This window comes from Amaranthus tricolor, chromosome 8 (genome assembly GCF_026212465.1).
Source record: "Amaranthus tricolor cultivar Red isolate AtriRed21 chromosome 8, ASM2621246v1, whole genome shotgun sequence".
Taxonomy (NCBI): Eukaryota; Viridiplantae; Streptophyta; class Magnoliopsida; order Caryophyllales; family Amaranthaceae; genus Amaranthus; species Amaranthus tricolor.
Window position 1 is genome coordinate 28,933,801 of NC_080054.1, and position 21,528 is coordinate 28,955,328.

General features: G+C 30.5%; 1 protein-coding gene across 2 annotated transcripts; it reads left to right on the plus strand.

The window, feature by feature from the left end:
• Nucleotides 1-4,382: 4,382 nt before the first annotated feature.
• Nucleotides 4,383-20,844, plus strand: LOC130820444 (homeobox protein knotted-1-like 6). Of its 2 annotated transcripts, XM_057685823.1 has the most exons (6): nt 4,383-4,933; nt 5,854-5,982; nt 6,140-6,278; nt 13,212-13,262; nt 19,490-19,728; nt 20,413-20,844. In XM_057685823.1, exons 1-6 carry the CDS (start codon nt 4,634-4,636, stop codon nt 20,569-20,571), a joined length of 1,017 nt encoding a protein of 338 aa, XP_057541806.1. In that variant the 5' UTR covers nt 4,383-4,633; the 3' UTR covers nt 20,572-20,844. The 2 variants fall into 2 exon arrangements, with proteins under 2 accessions (XP_057541806.1, XP_057541807.1); XM_057685824.1 differs by lacking the exon at nt 5,854-5,982 and having other exon boundaries at nt 4,407-4,933.
• Nucleotides 20,845-21,528: the final 684 nt, after the last annotated feature.

Below are 21,528 nucleotides of genomic sequence, written 5' to 3' on the forward strand. Positions count from 1 at the left end.
AACAGAAGTTTAAGATTCTTTTATTTAACTTCCAATCATTATCAATAAAATGAGCAGTTAAACACATATAATTAATTTTTTGAATTGAAGTCCATGTGTCAGTAGTAAGACATACTCTCCTACAATTAGTTTTTAAAAAAGATTTAAGTTTCAACCTTTCATCCAAAAACATCTCGTAACAATCTCTAGCAACAGTCATTCTAGAAGGAACCATAAACTTATTTTGCATCTGTGAGCAAAAGTACCTAAATCCCTGGGCTTCAAGTCCTTCAACAAATCTAAAGGGAAGTTCATCAACAATTATCATGAACGCTAAGCCTTTCCTACAAGCCTCATAGTTAAACATCCAACTCTTTATGTGAGCTTCTTGTTCCCCTTGTTCATTAACATTTGATTGAAAACTTAATTGTGTTTGAGTAGCATTTGATTTGTTATTGAGTGAAAATCTAGGACACTTACTTAAATGTGCTCTATAAGTACTAGTCCCATTTACACTAGGATTGCACTTATATTCACGACCACAATAGTTTCACTTACATTTCTTTTCCATATTTTTGTTTGTAAATTTGGTGAAGTGATCCCATATGTCGAATCTTGATTTCACAAGCTTCCTCCTTTGTTTGCTCATAGCTTCGTCCTTTTTGATTTCATTACCATCCTTATCATCCACTTCATTTTCATCGCAAACTATAAAAGTTTCATCCATCGACATCTACAATTGAACCACCAATACTTACAAGTTACAACTTGCCATTTAAAAGAATATTTCACATATATTCCAAATATTCTATTTTCAATCAATATCAACAATCTATTTAGTCTACAATATCAACAACATATCAACATATCAAAGACTTTTGATGAAGATATTAACATTAACATTCAACATATCAAACAAAAACTAATAAAAAAAACTGAAGGAGGACATTCAACATATTAACATTTTCTTGCATTTTCCATTCGTCCATAACCACCAGAAGCAATCCATTCATCTTCGAATTTAAACAAAAACTGATAAAAAAAACCCTAAAAAATCAAAAAATCAACCAATATATTTACATTACGAGATTCTACACTTGATTCCGTGGTGAAGTGTTAAAGGAGGAGCGTCGAAGCCTCGAAGAAGCACGGAAGCACAGCACAGCTGGTATCGAAATGTAGACCTGAAGAGTGGTATCTGTCGTCTGGTACGGTAAAGGAGAAATCAGAGTCTTCAGAGATTAATCGAGGGAGAAATCGAGGGAGAAGGAGAAGGAAGGAATCGAGGGAGAAGGAGAAGGAAGGAATCGAGGGAGAAGGAGAAGGAATCGGGGGAGAAGGAGAAGGGATTGAGGGAGAACGAGAAGGAACGAGGGAGAAGGAGAAGGGATCGAGGGAGAGCTTCAGAATCAGAGATTAAAAAACCCAATCATAATGTTATAATAGTAACATTTAAAATTTTAATTAAAATGAAAATTACGGGTTCCGGTATACGGTTTACGGTTTTCACCAGACCGAAATTTATTACGGTTTTACGGTCCGGTCTGGTCTGAAAATTTTAAAACCGGGACTGGATCGGAAATCGTTTTTTTAATAAAAAAAACTGGACCAGACCATTTAGACTGTAGACCAGACCAAATATTTAAATTACGGTTTGGTCCGGTTTGGTTTACGGTTTAGACCAAACTCTGTTCAGCCCTACTTACAAAGCTTGGATGCATGATTGTTTATGGATAGAGCACAAAGGGAAAAAGTGAACTTAAGCAATCGATTCGATTTAATCAAAAAATAGAACAAGTTGCAGAACTAAAATTTTAATTACAAAAATATCATAAAATTATACTTTGTCCGTTTTTTTGTTCTTTTCTTTACATTTTGCATGGTTTTCACAAAAAAATTTTAAGTTTTAATATCTCTAAATATATATAATAAAAATTATAAAAAATATATAATTAAAAGTATACATTAAGGCAAATCTAATAAAATCTCATATAGATATATTTTATTATATCTTTTAAATATATCTTAAAAACCTTAATAAAATTTATTTCTTCTTAAAATAAAATATTCCAAATGGGAAGAATATTAAGGAGTAATAGTTGCTTTACATACGAAGGTTGACTATAAGTACTCTTGAATTCTATTTTGTTGACATAACTTTTCATTTTTATTTTTTTATTAGTCGTATTTATGGCTTGAAGAATTTCTAACATTTTTCATTGTGTTAGGTGATAACATCCCAAACGTCTTTTAGTCTTTTTTTATCCACCCTTGCCTACCATTGGGCACCGCATTGATTTTAAAATAACGTAATAACTAATGAACTCCCCTGCATTGGCAACGTTTACTGATTTAGTGAACTCCTATTCCTCATCAATCAACTATGCGAGTTGGCGATCGTTGAACTGAAAAATACACTATTTTGGGATTTCTTATTTATTTAATTATTTATTTTTTTTTACTTTTAGCATAGTTACTTCCTTCGTGAACATCGGTCAATCAATCAACGTGGATACTGGACAGTATTATGGACAATAAATTTCTTATGGACATACAGTGAGAATTATTTTCCTATTTAGCATTACTAAGGAAAAAGTTCCACATTTGTAAAGACTTGGTTAATACTAATTAATGAAAAAACTTAATTGACCCACTACCAACTACTAATTGACAAATAGATATATTTGTTATATTTGTGATTTGAATATCACTATCTTTTGATATCTATTAGTAGTGGATAATTTATTCAGTGGCTAAATATAATTATGCTCTAAATTAACATACTTAATCCTTAATATCTCTTCCTTTCAAATCTATAGTCCCAACAAAGGAAGTGAAGCATTCAATTGATACCCTCCCCCATATATTTCTCTTCAATTCCCTCAATTCAAACAAAGGATAAAAATAAATTTTTTATAAATAATAATTTTTATATTAACTGGAGCAAATATCGCTTTTTAAGAAATTAGATACTGAGATCAAATCTCCCACTCCTTCCTTATACTTACTCTTTAATAAAAAAAATTGATGAATAGTTTGTGTTGAGACATCCCATTTATTGATCCCTCGTCTTTCAAAGTGAACATGTACTTCATAAGATGTTCTAATTTAATCGATTGAATTAAAAAAAAAAAAAAGTTAAAAGCTATTGCAATCCTGTAGATTCATTAGTCATACTATACTTGAAAGTTAGATTTGTTTAATGTCCTTTGTGAGTTTGCCATCAATATTTCTATTTTGACATATTTATATTAAATTTAAATTTTTTTTCTTGATTTTATATTTAAGGATTTGCATTCACATGATTTTCTTTAATATTTATTCATATATTTTCTTCTATTTTTAAAATTTTTTAATTATATCTATGCAATTTAATTATTTTCATCATTTTTAATTATTTTCATCCTAAAAAAGATTTAAGAATTTCCAATAATGCACTTGGACCTATAAAATGTATACCAAATAATAAGGTAATTCTATTGATGATTCAAGTACTAGAAAATCACAATTAATTCATCAACATGAATCAACTACATAGAGTAGTTTTTCCTATTCAAAAAAACATTAAGTAGTTTATAATTAATATGTATACCTTTTTACCCACATTACAAGTAATAAATGAAGAATGCATGAAATACATATACTCTATTTATTCTTTTTAATTTTTTATACATTTTTTTAATTATAATCTTTTATATTAAAAAGAAAAATTAGGAAATTAACAAATGAATAAAAATAAATTATAGGATTATTCCATTCTTGCATATTGAGTAGAAGTAGCATCTCATTAAATACTCCTAGAAAGAACTACTAGTATAGTACAAGTTGTAAGGATAACAAAAGCAAGCCATATATCCATTAAAAAAAGTTTATAATTGAAAGAAGAAAGCAAAAAATAAAAAATAAAAAAATAAAAGAATGTGAGAGAAAGTGAGAAAAGAACAAAATAAAACAAGGAGCACATGAACAAGATCTCTTATTATTGAGTTATTTCCCATAACCTTACCCTTTCTCCCATCATCATCTTCTTCGTCATCAATTATTTATTTATTTTTTCTATTTTTCCTTTTTAATTTTAGGAATTTTATTTTACTTTTGAAAAAATTAATTTTGTCCAATTTACTCTTTGGTTTCCATTAATTTGTATTTTATTTTTAATTTATATAAAATATAATCACGTGTAATTCAATTTTATTCGACTCAATGTAAAAATTAATAATATCAACTACATCTTTTTTATTATACACAATTAAAGATATAAAACTAAAATTTTATATTAAAAAGTGTAAAAAAAAATAAATGAGACAAATAGACCAAATAAAAAATACTTTTTTATATAAAATTTTAACTTCGATTCTTATCTATCCTTTCCACGTTACATTATAATCAAAAAATTTATTTTAATTTTCTTCTTAAAAAAATCACCCCAAATTCCAAAATACTCCCACTTCTCTAAAAATTCACACTTCCCAATATCAAATCTCTCTTTTTTCCCACTCCATTTTCAACTAAATTCTCCCCAACAAAAAAACCTAACTTCCATCCCTTCTCTTCATCAGGTTCATCTCTTTTTATATAACCCACCAAAAATCTTGATGCTTTTCACAATTATAATTCTCCCTCCACCCCCATTTTCGTTACACAATCCCTTATAATGGACGATATGTACGGAATTCATCATCAGACGATTGAGGATTACTCAGATAAATCCTTGATCTCCCCAGATAACCTCATCTTACCGTCTGATTACCATTCTTTGATCATGAATTCTGGAAACACAACAGCCGTCAGATTTGGGTCTGATGAATTAATCAACGCTACCTGTTTGTCTGAGTCTGCTTCTGTAACTCCTGAGATGCAACCTGATGATCATACTTCTAATTCCATCAAGATGAAGATTGCTTCTCATCCTCACTATCCTCGTCTTCTTCAAGCTTACATAGACTGTCATAAGGTCCCTTCAAATTTCTTTTTTTAATCATTTTCCTTTTATAATAATAATAATATAATAATAAGGGGTGGAGCAAAAATTAAATTTTTTTTTGAAACCTTGTGTAATTTAAAAAATTATGATATTTTTCGAAGAACTTTGTATTTTTAGACAAGAAATATATAATATGTAATTTAATATTAAGGCTTCTAAATTTTCGGGATCATGTGCGGTTAAACATGTTGAATATGTTCAGAACCTCCCATGATAATAATACACCACAACATATCATAAGGCTACAAGCCTACAACCATCGTTTAGGTCATTTAATTAAAAATCATATTAATAGTATTATAATACGGTAAGTTTTTAAGGTAATTCTATAATTATTGGCTTTAAAATTGAGAAATATAATTAAATTAATTAAATGAAATTAATATGATTTTAATTTTAAGATTATTAAGTATAATTATGATAGTTAAAGCCAATCCCCATATCCCTATAAAATTACTCATGTAATTACGAGTGTTCAACTTAGTTTATACTTAGTTGAAGTTTTAGGATATGTTACTTTAACACGAACCTTTATACGAGAGTCCTTTGGCTAGAATTGTGGATGCGACAAAGGCCCTACTCATATCTGGCGTTGAATATTCCACTTTAATTGAGGGGTGGTTGAGATTCGAACTCGTGACCTCTTGTCACGTTGGCTTCTGATACCACGTCAAGAAACAACTTAACCAAAAGCTTAAACTCATGGTTGAAGTCCCAAGATATGTTATATACTCTGACAGTTACCCTCGTTCTCTTCGAACTCTAATTTAGTGCGGAATACTGAGTTGATGACATAGGACTAATGACGGTGAAGTCACTCTCTAATTATAGTGACATGTTTATCTTATATAGGTAGAATTGGGTGTTTGATTTAGTTTGGAAATTTGTAGGTGGGAGCACCGCCAGAAATAGCAAATATATTGGATGAAATCAAGCAAGAGAGTGATATGTATAGTCAAGATATAGGAAGAGGAAGGAGGACATGCTTAGGAATGGATCCTGAACTTGATGAATTTATGGTTTCTTACTATTTGCCCTTTTTATTTGATTTTATATTTAATTAGTAGTTAATATTATTATTATTATTTTTATTTTTATTATTATTGTTATTATTATCATTATTATTATATATTTATAATTTTGACTGTTTATGGGATTAATTTATTTATTTTTCAGGAGACTTATTGTGAGATATTGGACAAATATAAGTCAGATCTTTCAAGACCCTTTGACGAAGCTACAGACTTCTTGAACAAAATTGAGACTCAACTTAGAAATCTTTGCAAGGGAGTTTTTGTAAACACTACATCTGCTGGTTAGTTTTTCTTTTTCTTTTTAATCCTGCGCTACAGAATCCATCGGAAACAAAATATAAAGTTGCTTATATTTTAGCTCTAAGACACAAGTTTGCATAAACACGACCCTCAAAAAGGGTTAAAATAATCTTTTAGACGTAATGTTGCATTCGGAATCCAAGGTTTAAACAATCTCTTAAACATAAGTTACCGTAAGATTATTTACATCTGACGTTCCAAATCTTGACCGTTTTTATGTGATTTGAGTAAATGTTTTGTTGTTGTATTTAAGCTAGCCAGTGTGCTTTCTAATTGAATATTGTATAGTATAGAAGTATATATTTAATGTTAAGTTAGCTTCATTGAGCTTTGTGCACAACATTTTTGTGTACATAAATTCTTCTAATCATTGTAATTCGTCACAGTTGGGCTCCTATGATTTTACTCCATAAAGTAAACTAACCCAGAAATTGTTTTTTATACACTGTTAGACTTGTGTGGTGCATTCTTTTTTAAAAACAAACATTTATGTGAAACCCTAATAATGAGAGATGACATAGGAATTACTTATATACTTCTATAATACTACTTGGCTATGATACTTAATTATATTGTGATGTATAATATACTCATGTAGGTATGTGTGTCATGTGTGAGACTCCACTTATTATGATCACTAATAAGTTTGATGTAGTCTTATGGCTTATATTGAGATTGTAGTATATTAGCATATTCTAAGGGTATAATCACCTATTTAAATTTTGAATTAAGTTAATTTCTTGATATGGTTATGATTTTAATAATCACAATATTACTTTAGTATGAGGGAAGTTTGTGTTGCGTTCGTAATTTCATTTCAAATGACTTTTGTGTGAGGGAGTGTGATAGAGTCTATAACATATTATAGGTTTATAACTATTAGTTTAAGCTTTTAGATAGAGTCGGTTCTTTGACAAGGTTGGGGTGTAAGAATTAATACGCGAGGCGAAATAAGAAATTGAGTGCAAAAGGTTTCTATTCGCCAAATTTATTTCCCCTTATTTAATAAATTGAGTTGATATTTGTTAGATGATGATATCACTTTCTTACTTGCATTTCTTATTGTTGGAGTTTGTTATTAAAAGTGAATATTATTTTCAATTATAAATTTAAAAGGACAGAAAGAGTAACATGTCTATCATCTCTTACCTTTTCTAATGCAAAAGTGTAACAATATGATTTAACATAGCTTGAACACTTGATCATCAATCACTTGCCTAAAACTTTTATAAATGGGTCATAGGACTAGGAGAGTGACTTTTGGGTTTAATTTGTTGTAGTGTTCACCTTGAAATTTCTTAATTTGTGTCAGATTAAAGAGTGAGAAAAAGAAATAATTAAGGACTGAGATGATTGAGACTTGCACGGTTGAAAGATTCTGAATTTGACATTTCAGATGAAGTTCAGTCATGAATACAGTTGATAAACAGAAATTAGAATTATTTAATAAATCCCTTTATATACTTACAATTTTTAGACATCATGTATTATTTTTCCATTTTTTTAATTTGCACCGGTTTCTCTTCTTTTGCACAACTTGAGAAAAGATTGAATTTAATTAAAAGAGGAATCGAGTTTATTAGATAAAAAAATAAGTGAATGATAGAAATGAGTGTTTAGGATGAAAATGGAAGATAACATTGGAATGAGATTTTAAGGAGAGTGAGAAAGAAGGAATGCAAAATCACTAAGGCAAATTAAAAGGAATATAGAGTATCTTTGTATGAGTGCGTGTTTTTCTAAACATTTATAACTTGAGTTGTATAATACATCTAAAAATCATAAAAAGATAATATTATGAAAATATACATGCATAATAACAGTTAAAGAATAATATTATTTCTGTTTCATAATACTTGGACTATTTTGATTTGGCATAATAAATATCATGAAAATTATTAGTTGATAGCAAAATGCTACTGGTGTATGTAACTAATGACAAAAACTTAAGTTAAATACCTATGAAATAGGAATAATGTAAGAGATAAATGATATAATTTATAAGTTTCTTTATGATATATTTTTTCGTTTCATTATTTTTGCTACATCTAAAAATTATAGAAACTTAATGTTATGAAAATATGCGATTAGAAGATTCTAAGAAGATTCTACTAGACTATATTTTTTCTTATACATTAGCCGAAATATATAAATACGCTTGAATGTTGAATAGTGAAAATAATCATAATGTAACAAGTATTTCAGAACAATATATATGATATAGCAAATACTTTCTCCGTTCCACTATACTTGCTATATTTGAATTTTTACGCAATTCAATGTGTTATTTTGATCATTTATATATTGAACTATACACATTAAAAATTATAAAAAATTAATATTATGAAAGTATGCGATTAGATGATGCAAATAAGATCCCACTCAATTATATTTTTTCTTACACATTAGCCTTAATATATAAAATAAGGTTGAACAATAAATAATATAAAAAATCAATATGAAGGGAGTATTTGAGAGGGAAGGTAGTATAGTTATAACAGATGTTGAATGGAGTAAGTAACAAAGGTAGGCATGGTAGTGAATACAGATGGTCTACAAGGTACTCAAATGAGCCAGTTTTTGTCATTCCCAAAAAAAATATAGTCGTATGAAAGACTGTAAAAGTTCAGAAAAATGTAGGACCAAAATTTACCAATTCCAATTAAAATTATGCAAATTTAGCTCTGATTTCTTTCATACCACCTCCCGGGTCTTTCTCCAAAGTTTTTAGGCAACATACTACTCATCATCTGGCAGTCTGTAACACGTTTAAAATATCAGTAGTCTTATGGAGGCTCAGACAACCATGACTTTGGATTATCTTAGTTTATGCCATCCATACTTTAGATATGTATATTTAATTTAAGTGTCCGGATGTTTAATTGGGTTTTAGGTATGATATCTTAGGTTCAGCTCGTGTGTATGTTAAATCTTGTTATTTTCTTTTAGTTTATAATATATGACTCAAATATTTGAGAGCTTTTTGATCATATGTTGCAAATACTAATGGACAGAGAGAGTATCCTGACAGTTTAGTTTGATTTATATATGAGTTACTTCAGATTGAGTCAATTATACTCCATTATAATTAATTGAGTCAATTTTGAAGCACTCTAACCCATATTACTATGTCCTTGGAGTTATTTGTCTCATTGAGATAACTACCTTTTACTCCGATCATTTAATATGAGAACTTATATAGCTTAAATATAGCAATTTTAGTGAGACAGATTAGTACGTTATAATTACTTTATCTTTTCAGTTACAAGAGAGGGGATAATATGGCTATATTTTATGGTTATAAGGAAGGAAACAATTGTTTATTAAAACATCATCTTACTACATCATCTTACTGTTTAGTGGTGATTATACATGAGGTTTTATTAGGACATTTGATCATGCTTTATCTTTAATTTTTGGAGAATGCTCAAGTCTTGTGGGTGAATGATATCTTTTGTGAATATTTTTTCATGTATTGTAATATAATTTACTTGTGGACTCTCTTAGGAAAATCATTCTAGTCTAGAATTATAGTAACGTCTAAATATCAGTCCAAATCATAAGATGTCTCTTGACATGGTTTAAAGTACAGATATTTTACACCTTTACAACGTGTGAATATTGATTTGTTATTTTTAAAAATCTTTACAACGTCGACAATGCGATGTGTTGTAGCCTTTCATGTTGAGGATTTTCCCGCCTTATCATAGATTAGAAAACAATATAATGTGGGCAATTACTAAACATATAAGGCCTTTGTTTTTGTTTGAATGTGATTGTTACCTTTGATAATGTTTGTCTAGCAACTTTTAAAGAGCTTCAAGTTCCAATACTGCATGAGAATTCTATTTTGCTGCAATAAGAGGTGGAATTGGTGGAGTTGAGCATCACGGATGTCTGTTGCTTTATTTACTTAAAGCTTATTTATCTCTAGGATTATCTTGTTATCATAAGGAATAAAGGAAAGCTTATCACATTATGGGTGGTTATTTTTAGGAGAAATGGTAACATTTAAAGTAATTCTTTACCCACCATACATATAAGAAAAACAAACTCTATCAAAGACAAAGATTCACCTTTCAGTTAATTCCTATGTTCCTTTGAATTTGTTACACTATACGTTTTTTTAGTTCGTCTTTCTGATTTTACAACATTTTTATGTTTTAATTGTGTCATCTCAATTCAAATACCCCACTGCACTTTCTTTGTTGCATGCTCAAAACGACAGAGAAAGTATTTTGATAACGTGGTTGTATGGACAATGATCAGCACTTAAAAATTTGTTAAAGTGCCTTCTACTACCCACATGTAAGTTGTCCTACATTGGAGAAAGAGAATATGATCTGTCACTTTATAAAATTCAGGAATATCTCCTACTACTACCAATTGGTTTAATATTAAACCTTCTTCAACTTTGTGTGTTCTTTTTTGTCGAGACCCATTTTCTAAATTATAACATAATCGTCTTAACTATGTATTATTCTCTTTTTTTTCTTTGACTTGCTAAATACTATCTTAAAATGGATCGGGCTTTCAATGGCTTGGGCTTAAAATGGATTGAACTTTTAAAGGGTTAACTTTTACTATGTATGGAGCGGGCTGAAAATGAGCATAAGAGCCCTAAACGGGCCTTCATATTTTTATTAGAGGGTTGTAGAGGGTTCAACAAGGATTGTGCAACAATGAGAAAATTAAGTAGAAAAATGGAACTGTTTAAGTGAATTTGAAAGTAAGGACATGTAAACTGTCATTCTTGTTGTTTGGTGTTTTAACTTATTGTAATTTGAAATAATACAACAATTATTAATTGTAGGATATGAGTTGCAACAAACTAATATTTTATTAATTCATCAATAATTAAAAGTTATTCAATGTTTAAATATTATTGATAATACAAAATTGTCATAAACTAAAATATTTCCAGTAACTGTGTTGAGCAAGGAATACTTTCAGTTTGAGAATTATCAGATATGTGTCAGGTCGGGTTGGGCCGGGCTCGATGGCCCCGACCCTTATTAAGCCCACGTCGCATTTTGCAAGGCTCGATTCGACCCCTCCAGTTTTAATTTAAGTCTGCCCCGACCCTTATCCAGCCTATTGCACAGGTCTAAGGATGACTAGGCAGACCAGATACTGATGGCATTTGTTGTTAAGCACATTTAACAGATGATTACATAACTTTTAAAACTTAATTATCTGTAATTAGTGAAAGTACAAATATTTGTTATTAATTAACATTTATTGTCAGAGAAAAGCTGTTACTTAATATTTCTATTATGAAACTACTCGAAAGCAAAATGAAGGTGATCTTTACTTGTGTTATGAAAATATTATTTATCATTCAAAGTACAAATCAGCTTTTTGGTACTCTAATCTAATCGTTCGTGTGGTATGAAATTATTTTAATTGAATTCTTAATTGTTTTCCGTCTGATTAAGATTCTCTACAACACATGAGCACACCATCGTACATCTATGAGTTTCGACATCCATCACATGCTTACCTTGTACTTTCCATTTTAGACATACTGATTATGTTATTGTGTTCTTTTCAGCCTTAGATTTTGATTTATCAACATAATTTATTTTCCCCTATAACTGTTGGAAATACTTTATATATGAGAAAAATCTCACATTAGATCACTTAATTAGTGGGTTATAAACTTGTATATAATGCTTGACAGATAATCTTCCTAACACCATGTGATTTTGGAAAAAAAGTTAACCTCATTGAATGTGTATGCAAGTCAACGTTTTATTATCTGTGGGTTTGTGGGCCCAAGCTCACAGGTGCCCCACGGTCGTATCTACACGAGTGGGCCCATAGAGTGATCATGTGGCGAATTGTCAGAGTTTAACAATAACTATCTTGTTGTATTATATTCATTTCTGACTTTGCTGTCTGAACTTTACTCCTTTTGTGATATGCATCTATTCTAGTTGTCTATAGTTTTTATCTATGTCTTTGTTAATTAGTAGAAGAATCTACTTAGCCGTAAAGAGGGGGTTCGTTGTTGAACAAATCTTATGTGAGAGTATATTAGACTGAATGATATACACGTGTTTTGACTTGGATATGTGCAAGTGTACGACTTGATTATTTTGTGTTAAATTCCCGTGATTTATCAAATTGAATTTTTCGAGTGTTCTACTTATATTTGAGTGTCAAGATCAGTCTCAAGACTAGCTTGCACCGGAAATTCTGTCTTGAACGTCACAATTATTGTCTTTGATATTTGAAGGTTTTGATTTTGAATTATAATTGACTATAGTAAATTAAGTTATTAAAATAAAGTTATTAAAACATGTACACTTTTTATTTATGTAAAGTTGCTGGTGTTGTTTACTATCAAGGGTCGATAAAAAATCTTTTTTTATTATCACTAACTAGTGTACAATAAGGGCAAGATTGCATACATGTGACTCCTAACCTCATCATAGGTGGAAGCCAATTAATGGTACCAGAGGAAATTTGTATGTATGAATCGTTGAATATTCTTTGCTCGTATTTTCAAAAAATCCGAAACATTGTAGCATGGTGTTCGTAAGTGATAATTTTTGTCGTGATTTCATAAGAACGTCCACCATAGATGGTAACATACTACTAGCCAAAGCTACTGATAATTGATGCCTTCTTGAGGCCTTGTGTTGTGTACGATTTTATGGTTTTGTTGTAATTGATTATACGATGTTTTTCCATGTATCACGTCTTGATTAAGATCGACGTTGTTGATTTCTTTCACATGATTTCTTGAATCAAGAACGAAAATGTTGTTAATTTCATTTACATGATTTCTTGAATAATTTTGACAATTTCTTTTGCCGTTGAGGTTGTTTCTTTTTTGTTGTTGAAAATTTCTGAAAGATATAAACAAAATGAGTTTCTTTACCTTGTTTTCCTTTTCGGTATGATAGGTGATTCGGAGACAATAAGGGAATCTTCCCAAGAACAAGGCTCGATTGAAGGTATTTGCATTATCACCTCTATGAGTTTTTCATTGTTAATGAACGTATATGCTTACAAGTTGCTTATACTTTTCGATGATTATCTTTACGAACTTGAGTACTTTCTTAATAATCTCGGGGAGAGCTAATAGGTGTACTATTAGTTCGTATCGAAATTTTAGATAGCATATACAATTGTAGTTGTTAGTTACTGAAGGCCTATTGGATGGATGCATGTTGCATCTTAGCTTGTTTCGTACCTTGTAGACTTGTGAGAAGCGAGTAAGATTTTGGCCTTTTCAGTTCTAGTATATTGCATGAATTGTTGTCGGAGAAAATGGTCTTAGGCTGTTCGTGAGAGATAGTGTATTCGATCTGTCGATCAGATTCATATATGGAAGCTTTTATGAGAATGGTGGTCTATTACAAATCACAAGTCATTCTATGAGACATAGATTAGATTTATGAGGCATGGGGAGACATTTATAGCCTAGGAACTCTTACGATGTTGGGAGGTTTCTAATAAGATTACGGTGAATTTTCAGCGCTACCTACTTTTTTCGGGATCTAATAGATGTCATCGATCTTAGTTGATAAAATTATAATTTGCTTGACATGGGATCTCCTAGGGTTGCATGTTCTTTGGGGCTGTCTATTGCATATGAACCATGCATCAATTGTGTTATTCTTTATTTGTATTTAAGTTAAGACTTCATGGCAAAATATTGTTTGCTTGCATGGAAGTATTTTGTACAATGATCTTATCTTAGTACTCCTATAACGTTATTAGCCTGCAATATTTTCTAATTTAGGGAATATTTCACTATTTCCCACCTCCTTAGTCCTTATCATTAGTTTTTCTATTTGCATTTTTTTAATTACATTAGCATATTTCCTTCTCTATTTTCATTATTTTCCGTAATTGTATGGTTTTTTTCACACATCCGAAAACAATTTAGTTAAAGGGACGTTATTTTTTATGTGTAACCTAAACTTACAAGCAAAAAAAATTGATCAAGTACCAATTTTATTAAATCGTTAAGTGGTTGTTTTAATTATTTTTTTTGGTCAAACAGTAAAAAAAAAAATTTATTTTAACTTATAAACAAACCGGAAATTTCATTATAGAAACTTTTAATTATGAGAACATAAATTGTTTATTTGAGGTCGTATTATTGAGAGACGGTAGCCAAGAAGGGAAAATGAAAGCAAGAAGAAGATGGCATTAATTAATGGTAGGAAAAGGGTAAGAAGAATGAAAAAAGAGTTGGATAGGGTTAGGATGGGGAGTAGGGACTTAAATTCACATGGAGACTCCCGGAGTTTGCGCTGAAGAAGACCCAAAAGCAGCTTTCTAATAAAAACAAACACAATCCCTTTTCAATTCATTTGTAGTAATTGTAATGCCTCTCCTCCTTTGGTCTTTGGGTGGGGTTGGGGTTGGGGTTTAATTGGTTGGAACGTCATTTTCTGTATCAAACACTCAAGAAAAGGGTTTCTCCTGTTTTGGGTTTTCTGCTATGACGGGCAATTTTACATGTATCCCTTTGCAGACTTTTCTCCAGTTCTTCATTCTCTTCTGACTTTCTCGGTATACGTATACTTGTCCTTGTCAAACTACTCGGTCATTTAGGTTGGATTTTGCAATTGTGTTAAATTAGGCTGGACTTATTGTGAATGCCAACATATTAACGGGGACACAAGTGCACACACTTCATAAGCCATGGAGATATATACCATCCCAAAACCATATGGCAATGGGAATAAGGTCTCTAATAGTTTATAAAGCGTGCACACCATTTTCAATTTATCGATGTGGGATAACTCATCCCAACAAATTGAGTTAATTTGGGTTTATTTAATTAGTTTTTTAAACTAGTTTCGAACTCATCCTATAACAGCCGGTTTAAATAATTATTTAATATTTTGAGCTGCTCAAACCATTTAAAGCTCAACTAATAGTCGTTTACCAAATAGGGCCTAAATTATTTTATAAGTAAAAATTTTCTTGTAATGATTTGATATTTTTTAGTCAAATTTGGATTAAAAATTTACAGATCTACTTCAAAAGCCTCTTTTCTACTAGTTTAAAAAAAAAATTGAGAGTATATATTCAGCATTCAGGGGTATATTTTTAAGTGATATTTTGGGAAAAAATCTACAACTTTAAAATGATTTAGGTTAAATCGAAGCTTTCATTCCTGTCTTATTGAGAAAACTACATAAACTTCTTAAATGGGAGAGTATTTTCGGTTAAATACTTTTTTCGTTTATAAAATAATCGCTCCTGATTGTTGTTAGAATATATAATATTTTTAGGGCCTCAACCATCAATTTAAGCGTTTGGTTCAATTGGTACCTTGATATAGTATCAGAAGTCAGTGTGATAAAAGGTCACGAATTGGAATCTCAACCACCCTTCATCACAAGTGGAATATTCATCGTCTTTGACTCTTTGTCCATCCACACTTCTAACCCAATAGACTCTCGTGTGAGAGGGCATGTTAGAGTATATAACATATTATGGGGCCTTAATCATCAGTTTAAACTTTTAGTTGAGTTGGTATCTTAACAATGTGTCGTATTGTGTAAGAAAATATCACGATCAATATGATTTAAATATATTGGAATTGAGGAAGTTTAAGAATAATAATCATGTGGCAATTAGTGTATTTATTTGATAAATTTGTTAAAGGGTTAATGAGGGAAAGGAGGGCCCCCCTGTGTGTTTGCACTTAGCTTGTTTAGATGGCCTACAATTTCTGTATATATATGGCTTTTCCCTGTTGATCTCTTTGTCCTTCTCTTAGTGGTTCATTATGTAATCTGTTTTGTGCGTTTTGATTCTTGATGTTTAGATCCTTTTTCTAAATTACACACAAATGGGGTAATGCTATAAGGTTCATGTTTTCATATGTTAATCCAATTTCTGCACGTGCCTGGCCAAGCGTGTGCTGTCCTTCATTTTCCAAAATTAATAGTCTTGTTGCGATCAAGTTTGGATCCGATTATTTGTATCATGCTACTGACTAATGTACCTATTTTAAGGTTTTAATAAAGAATTATTAACTCAAAATGTTTAAACTCATTGGAAATATCGTCAGATTTGACTAAAAATAATGATGTGAACCTAAAATTGATGACGTGTTATTGATAGTGATGATGAAGAATTGAAAACGGGTCAAATGATCGTGTTCAGTTTCAATCGGATTTGATCATTTTTTGGGTATAATTGCATTCGACTACTTTTAGGTTAGGGTTTAAACTTTTCGAATAATGACTCACTAGTTTCTGATTTGATTTCGATCAGTTTTGACTCACGTCAAATTTTAACAGGTGTAGTGTAGTTATAATAAAATAAAAACGTGCTTTGAAAAAAAAATGTTCAAGACAATATTAGTAAAAATTTAATTTAATTTTGTAAAAGTAAGTTTCAATCTATGACATAATAACATGTATAAATTTTAATATTATGAAAAAACATAAAAAAAAAATTGAAGAATTTGGAATTGGTAAAATTAGGGCATGAATGAATCCTCTAGGCTCTAGATGACAATGACAAGCGTTAAGCATAAGTGTAATGCTTTATCCTCGTATGTTTTGTAGGTTAGATGGACCACTTTATATTATTACTGTTCATATTCCTCCTCTTCTAATTTGATTCTTCCTTCATTTATTATTTTTGTGGGTCCCTATATTATATTGGCCTAGAGGCTATGTCCTAGAGGTCTATACTCTAAGGGGGTCACTTAATCTGACATTTTATCAGCGTGCCTTCCGGGGATTTGACTCCTCTCTCCTATCTTTTTCAATAATAATAATAATAATAATAATAATAATAATAATTCGAATAGTGGTAATAATAATACTCCTTCCTATTTAAGTCATTATAAAATTTATTTTTGTCATTATTTACATATTACTTTTAAATTATATTTTATTCTTATTTTATAAGTTAAAATAAAATTTTTAATTGACTCATTTCAATATATGGATTATTAATATTATTTTTTTAATTAAAAATAACTAAAAATGTTAAAGAATAAAATATTACCTCTGCAAGTGTGAATAACTAAAAGAAGCTAATAAGTTAAATAAAAGGTGATGATAATAATTAGATTTATTATTTATTATAATAATTAAATCATATTTGATGATTTAATTATTATAATACATAAAGTTCTAATTATTATTATAAAGGCTTCTACATGTTTGGGGTAAAATTAACCGCTTTCTTCTAGTCCTTCCTGTAAAGAGAATACGGATATGGATTGTTCGTCATCTTTTTTCATCTAGACCCTACTTTCAAACGAGACATTGGATAAGATAATGCTGATGATGAATAATTAAATCATTATCTTGTAATATTTACACTATTTACTCATTATCTTTAATTTGTAATTAATTATTGATTTATAAGTTAAAATATAGTCAAATGAGATTTTGTTTGATTTATTTCGATGTAAAGACTATTAATATTATATTTTTATAATTTTTTATTATAAATAATTAAAAATATTAAGAATCGAATTAATATATTGTATTTTGGTGAAAAAACAAATATTAGGTGTAATTTGAAACAGAGAAAGTACTATTTTATTTACTTTTCTAAAATTTTCAACCAATTAGGAGCATGAGGCAAAAAAAAGTATTTTTTTCTTTTTGGTAATAATTAATAATTCAGGCTGCGTGGCTCTGACTGTGCCGTCTTGTCCATGCTGAATTGGGAAAGGACTAGACTATGGTCTATGACTCTTTTTACCTCAACCTGTCTTCCACCATGTTTTTCTCTTTCTCTTTCTTACGTTTCTTTTTTTTTTCTTTTAATATTTATTCTTCATTTTCCTCCATAATTTGGCATGCATCATTTTATTTGCTACATTTTGTTTCATCGTATGACTTTAGTATGTGGTATATATTCATGAGTTTTTCCTAGGATTCTTTGTGAAGGGGCAAAGCTTCACCTTAAACTGACCCGATCTAAATTTGACCTAACAAAACCCGAAATAACTTGACTGCATAAGTAACAGGAGTACTTTAAACTCTATAATATAGCATATCATACCATCATAATTATTAGATTCCGAGCACTTGAATGAAAAACTATAGTATACCATATGTCATACCATTATTTCTAGTGGATTTCACTTTAAATAGATTTCAGACTAGGTGACTAACAAATCATACTCATATTTCATTTGAAGAGAATAGAGGAGGGATGCACCCCAAATTGATTGCTTAGTGCATAGTGCACACTTTACAAGATATGACCACGTTATCTTTACGTGATTAATCTAACTCATTCCGAGCACTTGGAACAACTTTAGCTTGATTCTTACCTTGTCAAGCGACCAACTCAACTAAAAATTTAATTAACTTGTTCACAGTAGCTCGATTTCTTAGAAGTTAGAAGTGCAAAAGTGACAAACTAATGTTAGTTTGACTTGCATTTCATTTTCTTTTACTTCTAAAATGTTATGTAGTATTATACTAATTTGTTCCTTTGATTTTGTCACCTTTAATCATTTTACGTGACTGTACATTGGATTTAATGAGGCAAACTCTCAGAAAGGGAGGGATATTAATCAATAACAAATCAATGTAGTATGTTAGTTGGATTCAAGTTGAATATCTTTTCAAAGTATTCAATATTCACCAAATATCATTCAAGAAGTAGTTGCATAGGCATTCATTAGTTGTTGGCTTAATTGCATCAAATTGTAAGCTTAGCTATTTCTTCATGTATTTTGTTCATGCTATAACAGTTTGTTTGACTCAGAAAACTTGATCATATGAAGGATTTTTCCAAAGAAAGAACAAACAACACATTTGTTATTATTCTTATGTTTGACTTGGTGTTACATAAATTTAACATTATTGTTGGCTGATTCACCTTTAGAATTTGCAATTCATTCAAAATGGTGCAAAAATATATCAAAATCAACCATAATTTGCTTTTCATATTCGCTATGAGATTAATTGAAAAGGCAAATCACGTGACATTAGTTTGACAAATCATTGAAACGATGTAAGATTTGATCCATTAAATGTAATGTTGCGTACATTTGGCTCTCAAAACCTGTATAGATAGGAGCTAATAACATTATAAGGTAGATTATTATCCGTTGATTAGTTGCAAAAGATAACTTTGTGGTGACTCGTTACTGAATATGTGATTAATGATTGAAGAACGATATGCTAGCAATTTTTTTCCACCGTAACTAACTAATGAATCCATGTTACGCTAGAGGAAGGCGCTGTATCATCGGATGAGGACTGTAGCGGAGGAGAAATAGATGTACAGGATCCGCAACCGAAGGATGGAGAACAGGATCTTAAGAATCAGCTCCTACGTAGATTTGGGAGTCATATAAGCAGCCTCAAGCTCGAATTTTCGAAGAAAAAGAAGAAAGGGAAGCTACCTAGAGAAGCTAGACAAATGCTTTTCGAGTGGTGGAATGCTCACTATAAATGGCCGTATCCTACTGTGAGCGCCTTCTATATCCCTATCCTCTGAGTCTTGGATTTAATCCGCATTCTAACTATCTTCTTAAGTGTTGAAAGATAGTCGCATATGCTATTATGTGACCAAAACATTTCAAATTCGATAATGAGTTGTTAGTCGTTACTTGATGGCATATCATCGCTATGGCCTGTGGCTCATCGACATAGAGCTAATGAGATTAGGCGTCTAAACCCCAAAAGCCTAACACGATACCATATCATTGTTAGAGTATAGAACATATTCTAAGGCCTCAACCATCAGCTTAGGCTTTTGGTTGAGATGGTCTTTTGACATGGTAAAGGAACCCACTCAACCAAAAGCTTAAGATGACGGTCGAAGCCCCAAAATATGTTATATACTCTTAACACTCATGAACCTGAAATGGACCTCATTTTGTGCCATATTGTACGAGTCCCCAAGAACTGTATCATAGGTAACAATATTTTGCTTGGCTTACAAGCCCAGCCGAAAAGACCTGTAAAATAACAAAAGGAGCGATCAAGGTCCAAGACGCACCTGAAAAGATGCTAGCTTCGTTCAAAAGCACAGTCGAAAACGTCCAAATTCGAGCTGATTAGATCTAAAATGTTCTAGTACTTGGTAATATTGCTAGGCCTTTAAGCTGTATGTGGGTGTAATTCATCAACCTTGGTTCTCGCTATGCAGGAAGCCGATAAGATTGCACTAGCTGAGATGACGGGTTTGGATCAAAGGCAAATCAACAATTGGTTCATAAACCAACGGAAGCGCCATTGGAAACCATCTGAGAACATGCAATACGCGCTCATGGATGGCTTCGCTGGACAATACTTCACAGACGACTAAGGAGTAAGGACGACCTAAAATATAAACGAGACATTGACAGGCTCAACCCTTGAACTCCACACGATAAAATCTTATTTATTTTTGTTGCTTATGCATATGTTCTAATGGCGATTTATCCAAGTATAAGAAAACTGTTTAGGTTCATTTTGGATGAAAAGAGGGAAAATTATGACCCCCTCCATCATTTGCATTATCATTGCAATGTAAAACTGAACATATACTGCTAATGTATTTGCATAAATGAAATGGCTAATTTCATATGAATTTGTTTTCTCTTTCGAAATTTGTTGTTTTATTGAGTCTCATGGTGGCTTTGGCTGCAAACATATTTAATGGTGCTACAAATACACTAAATTTTTTTTAGGCTTAAATCCAAGTAAATCAAACACGAAGTGACATAAATTAATATGTAAGATTTCTTAATTTCACAAATTTTCATAGAGGCCTCAAATTGAAATTGTCTTTATTAAATTGATTTAATTTACACTTTTATTTTTAAAATAATTATTTGTAAAGTTGTAATCTTAAAATGATCTTTAACGATCTTAAATTGACCAATTAAAAGTTATTAACTTTTTATAATTTGAAAGCGATTGTTTGTGAATTATAACCTTAAAGTAAATTATAATTTAAAAATGATTACATAAAATATTAAAGTGATCAATTATAACAGTAATTATTTACTGTTTTAAAGTAATAATTTTTGTAGTATTAAATAGAATTTTTATAACTTTAAAATAATTATTTACAATTTTAAATGATCAATTTAAAAAATAAGCTAATTGTATAACTTGGTTTCACAGTGAGACGGAGTTTAATAAAGTATTTGTCAATAAAAAAATTTGAGGCACCTCGTTACGTAAGAAAAGGCCGATATTGTACTTGTCCAACCAAGTTCTTCTATTCGGCCCAAAATACAACCCAAGGCCCAAGCATACAAGATAATTACCCATTTCG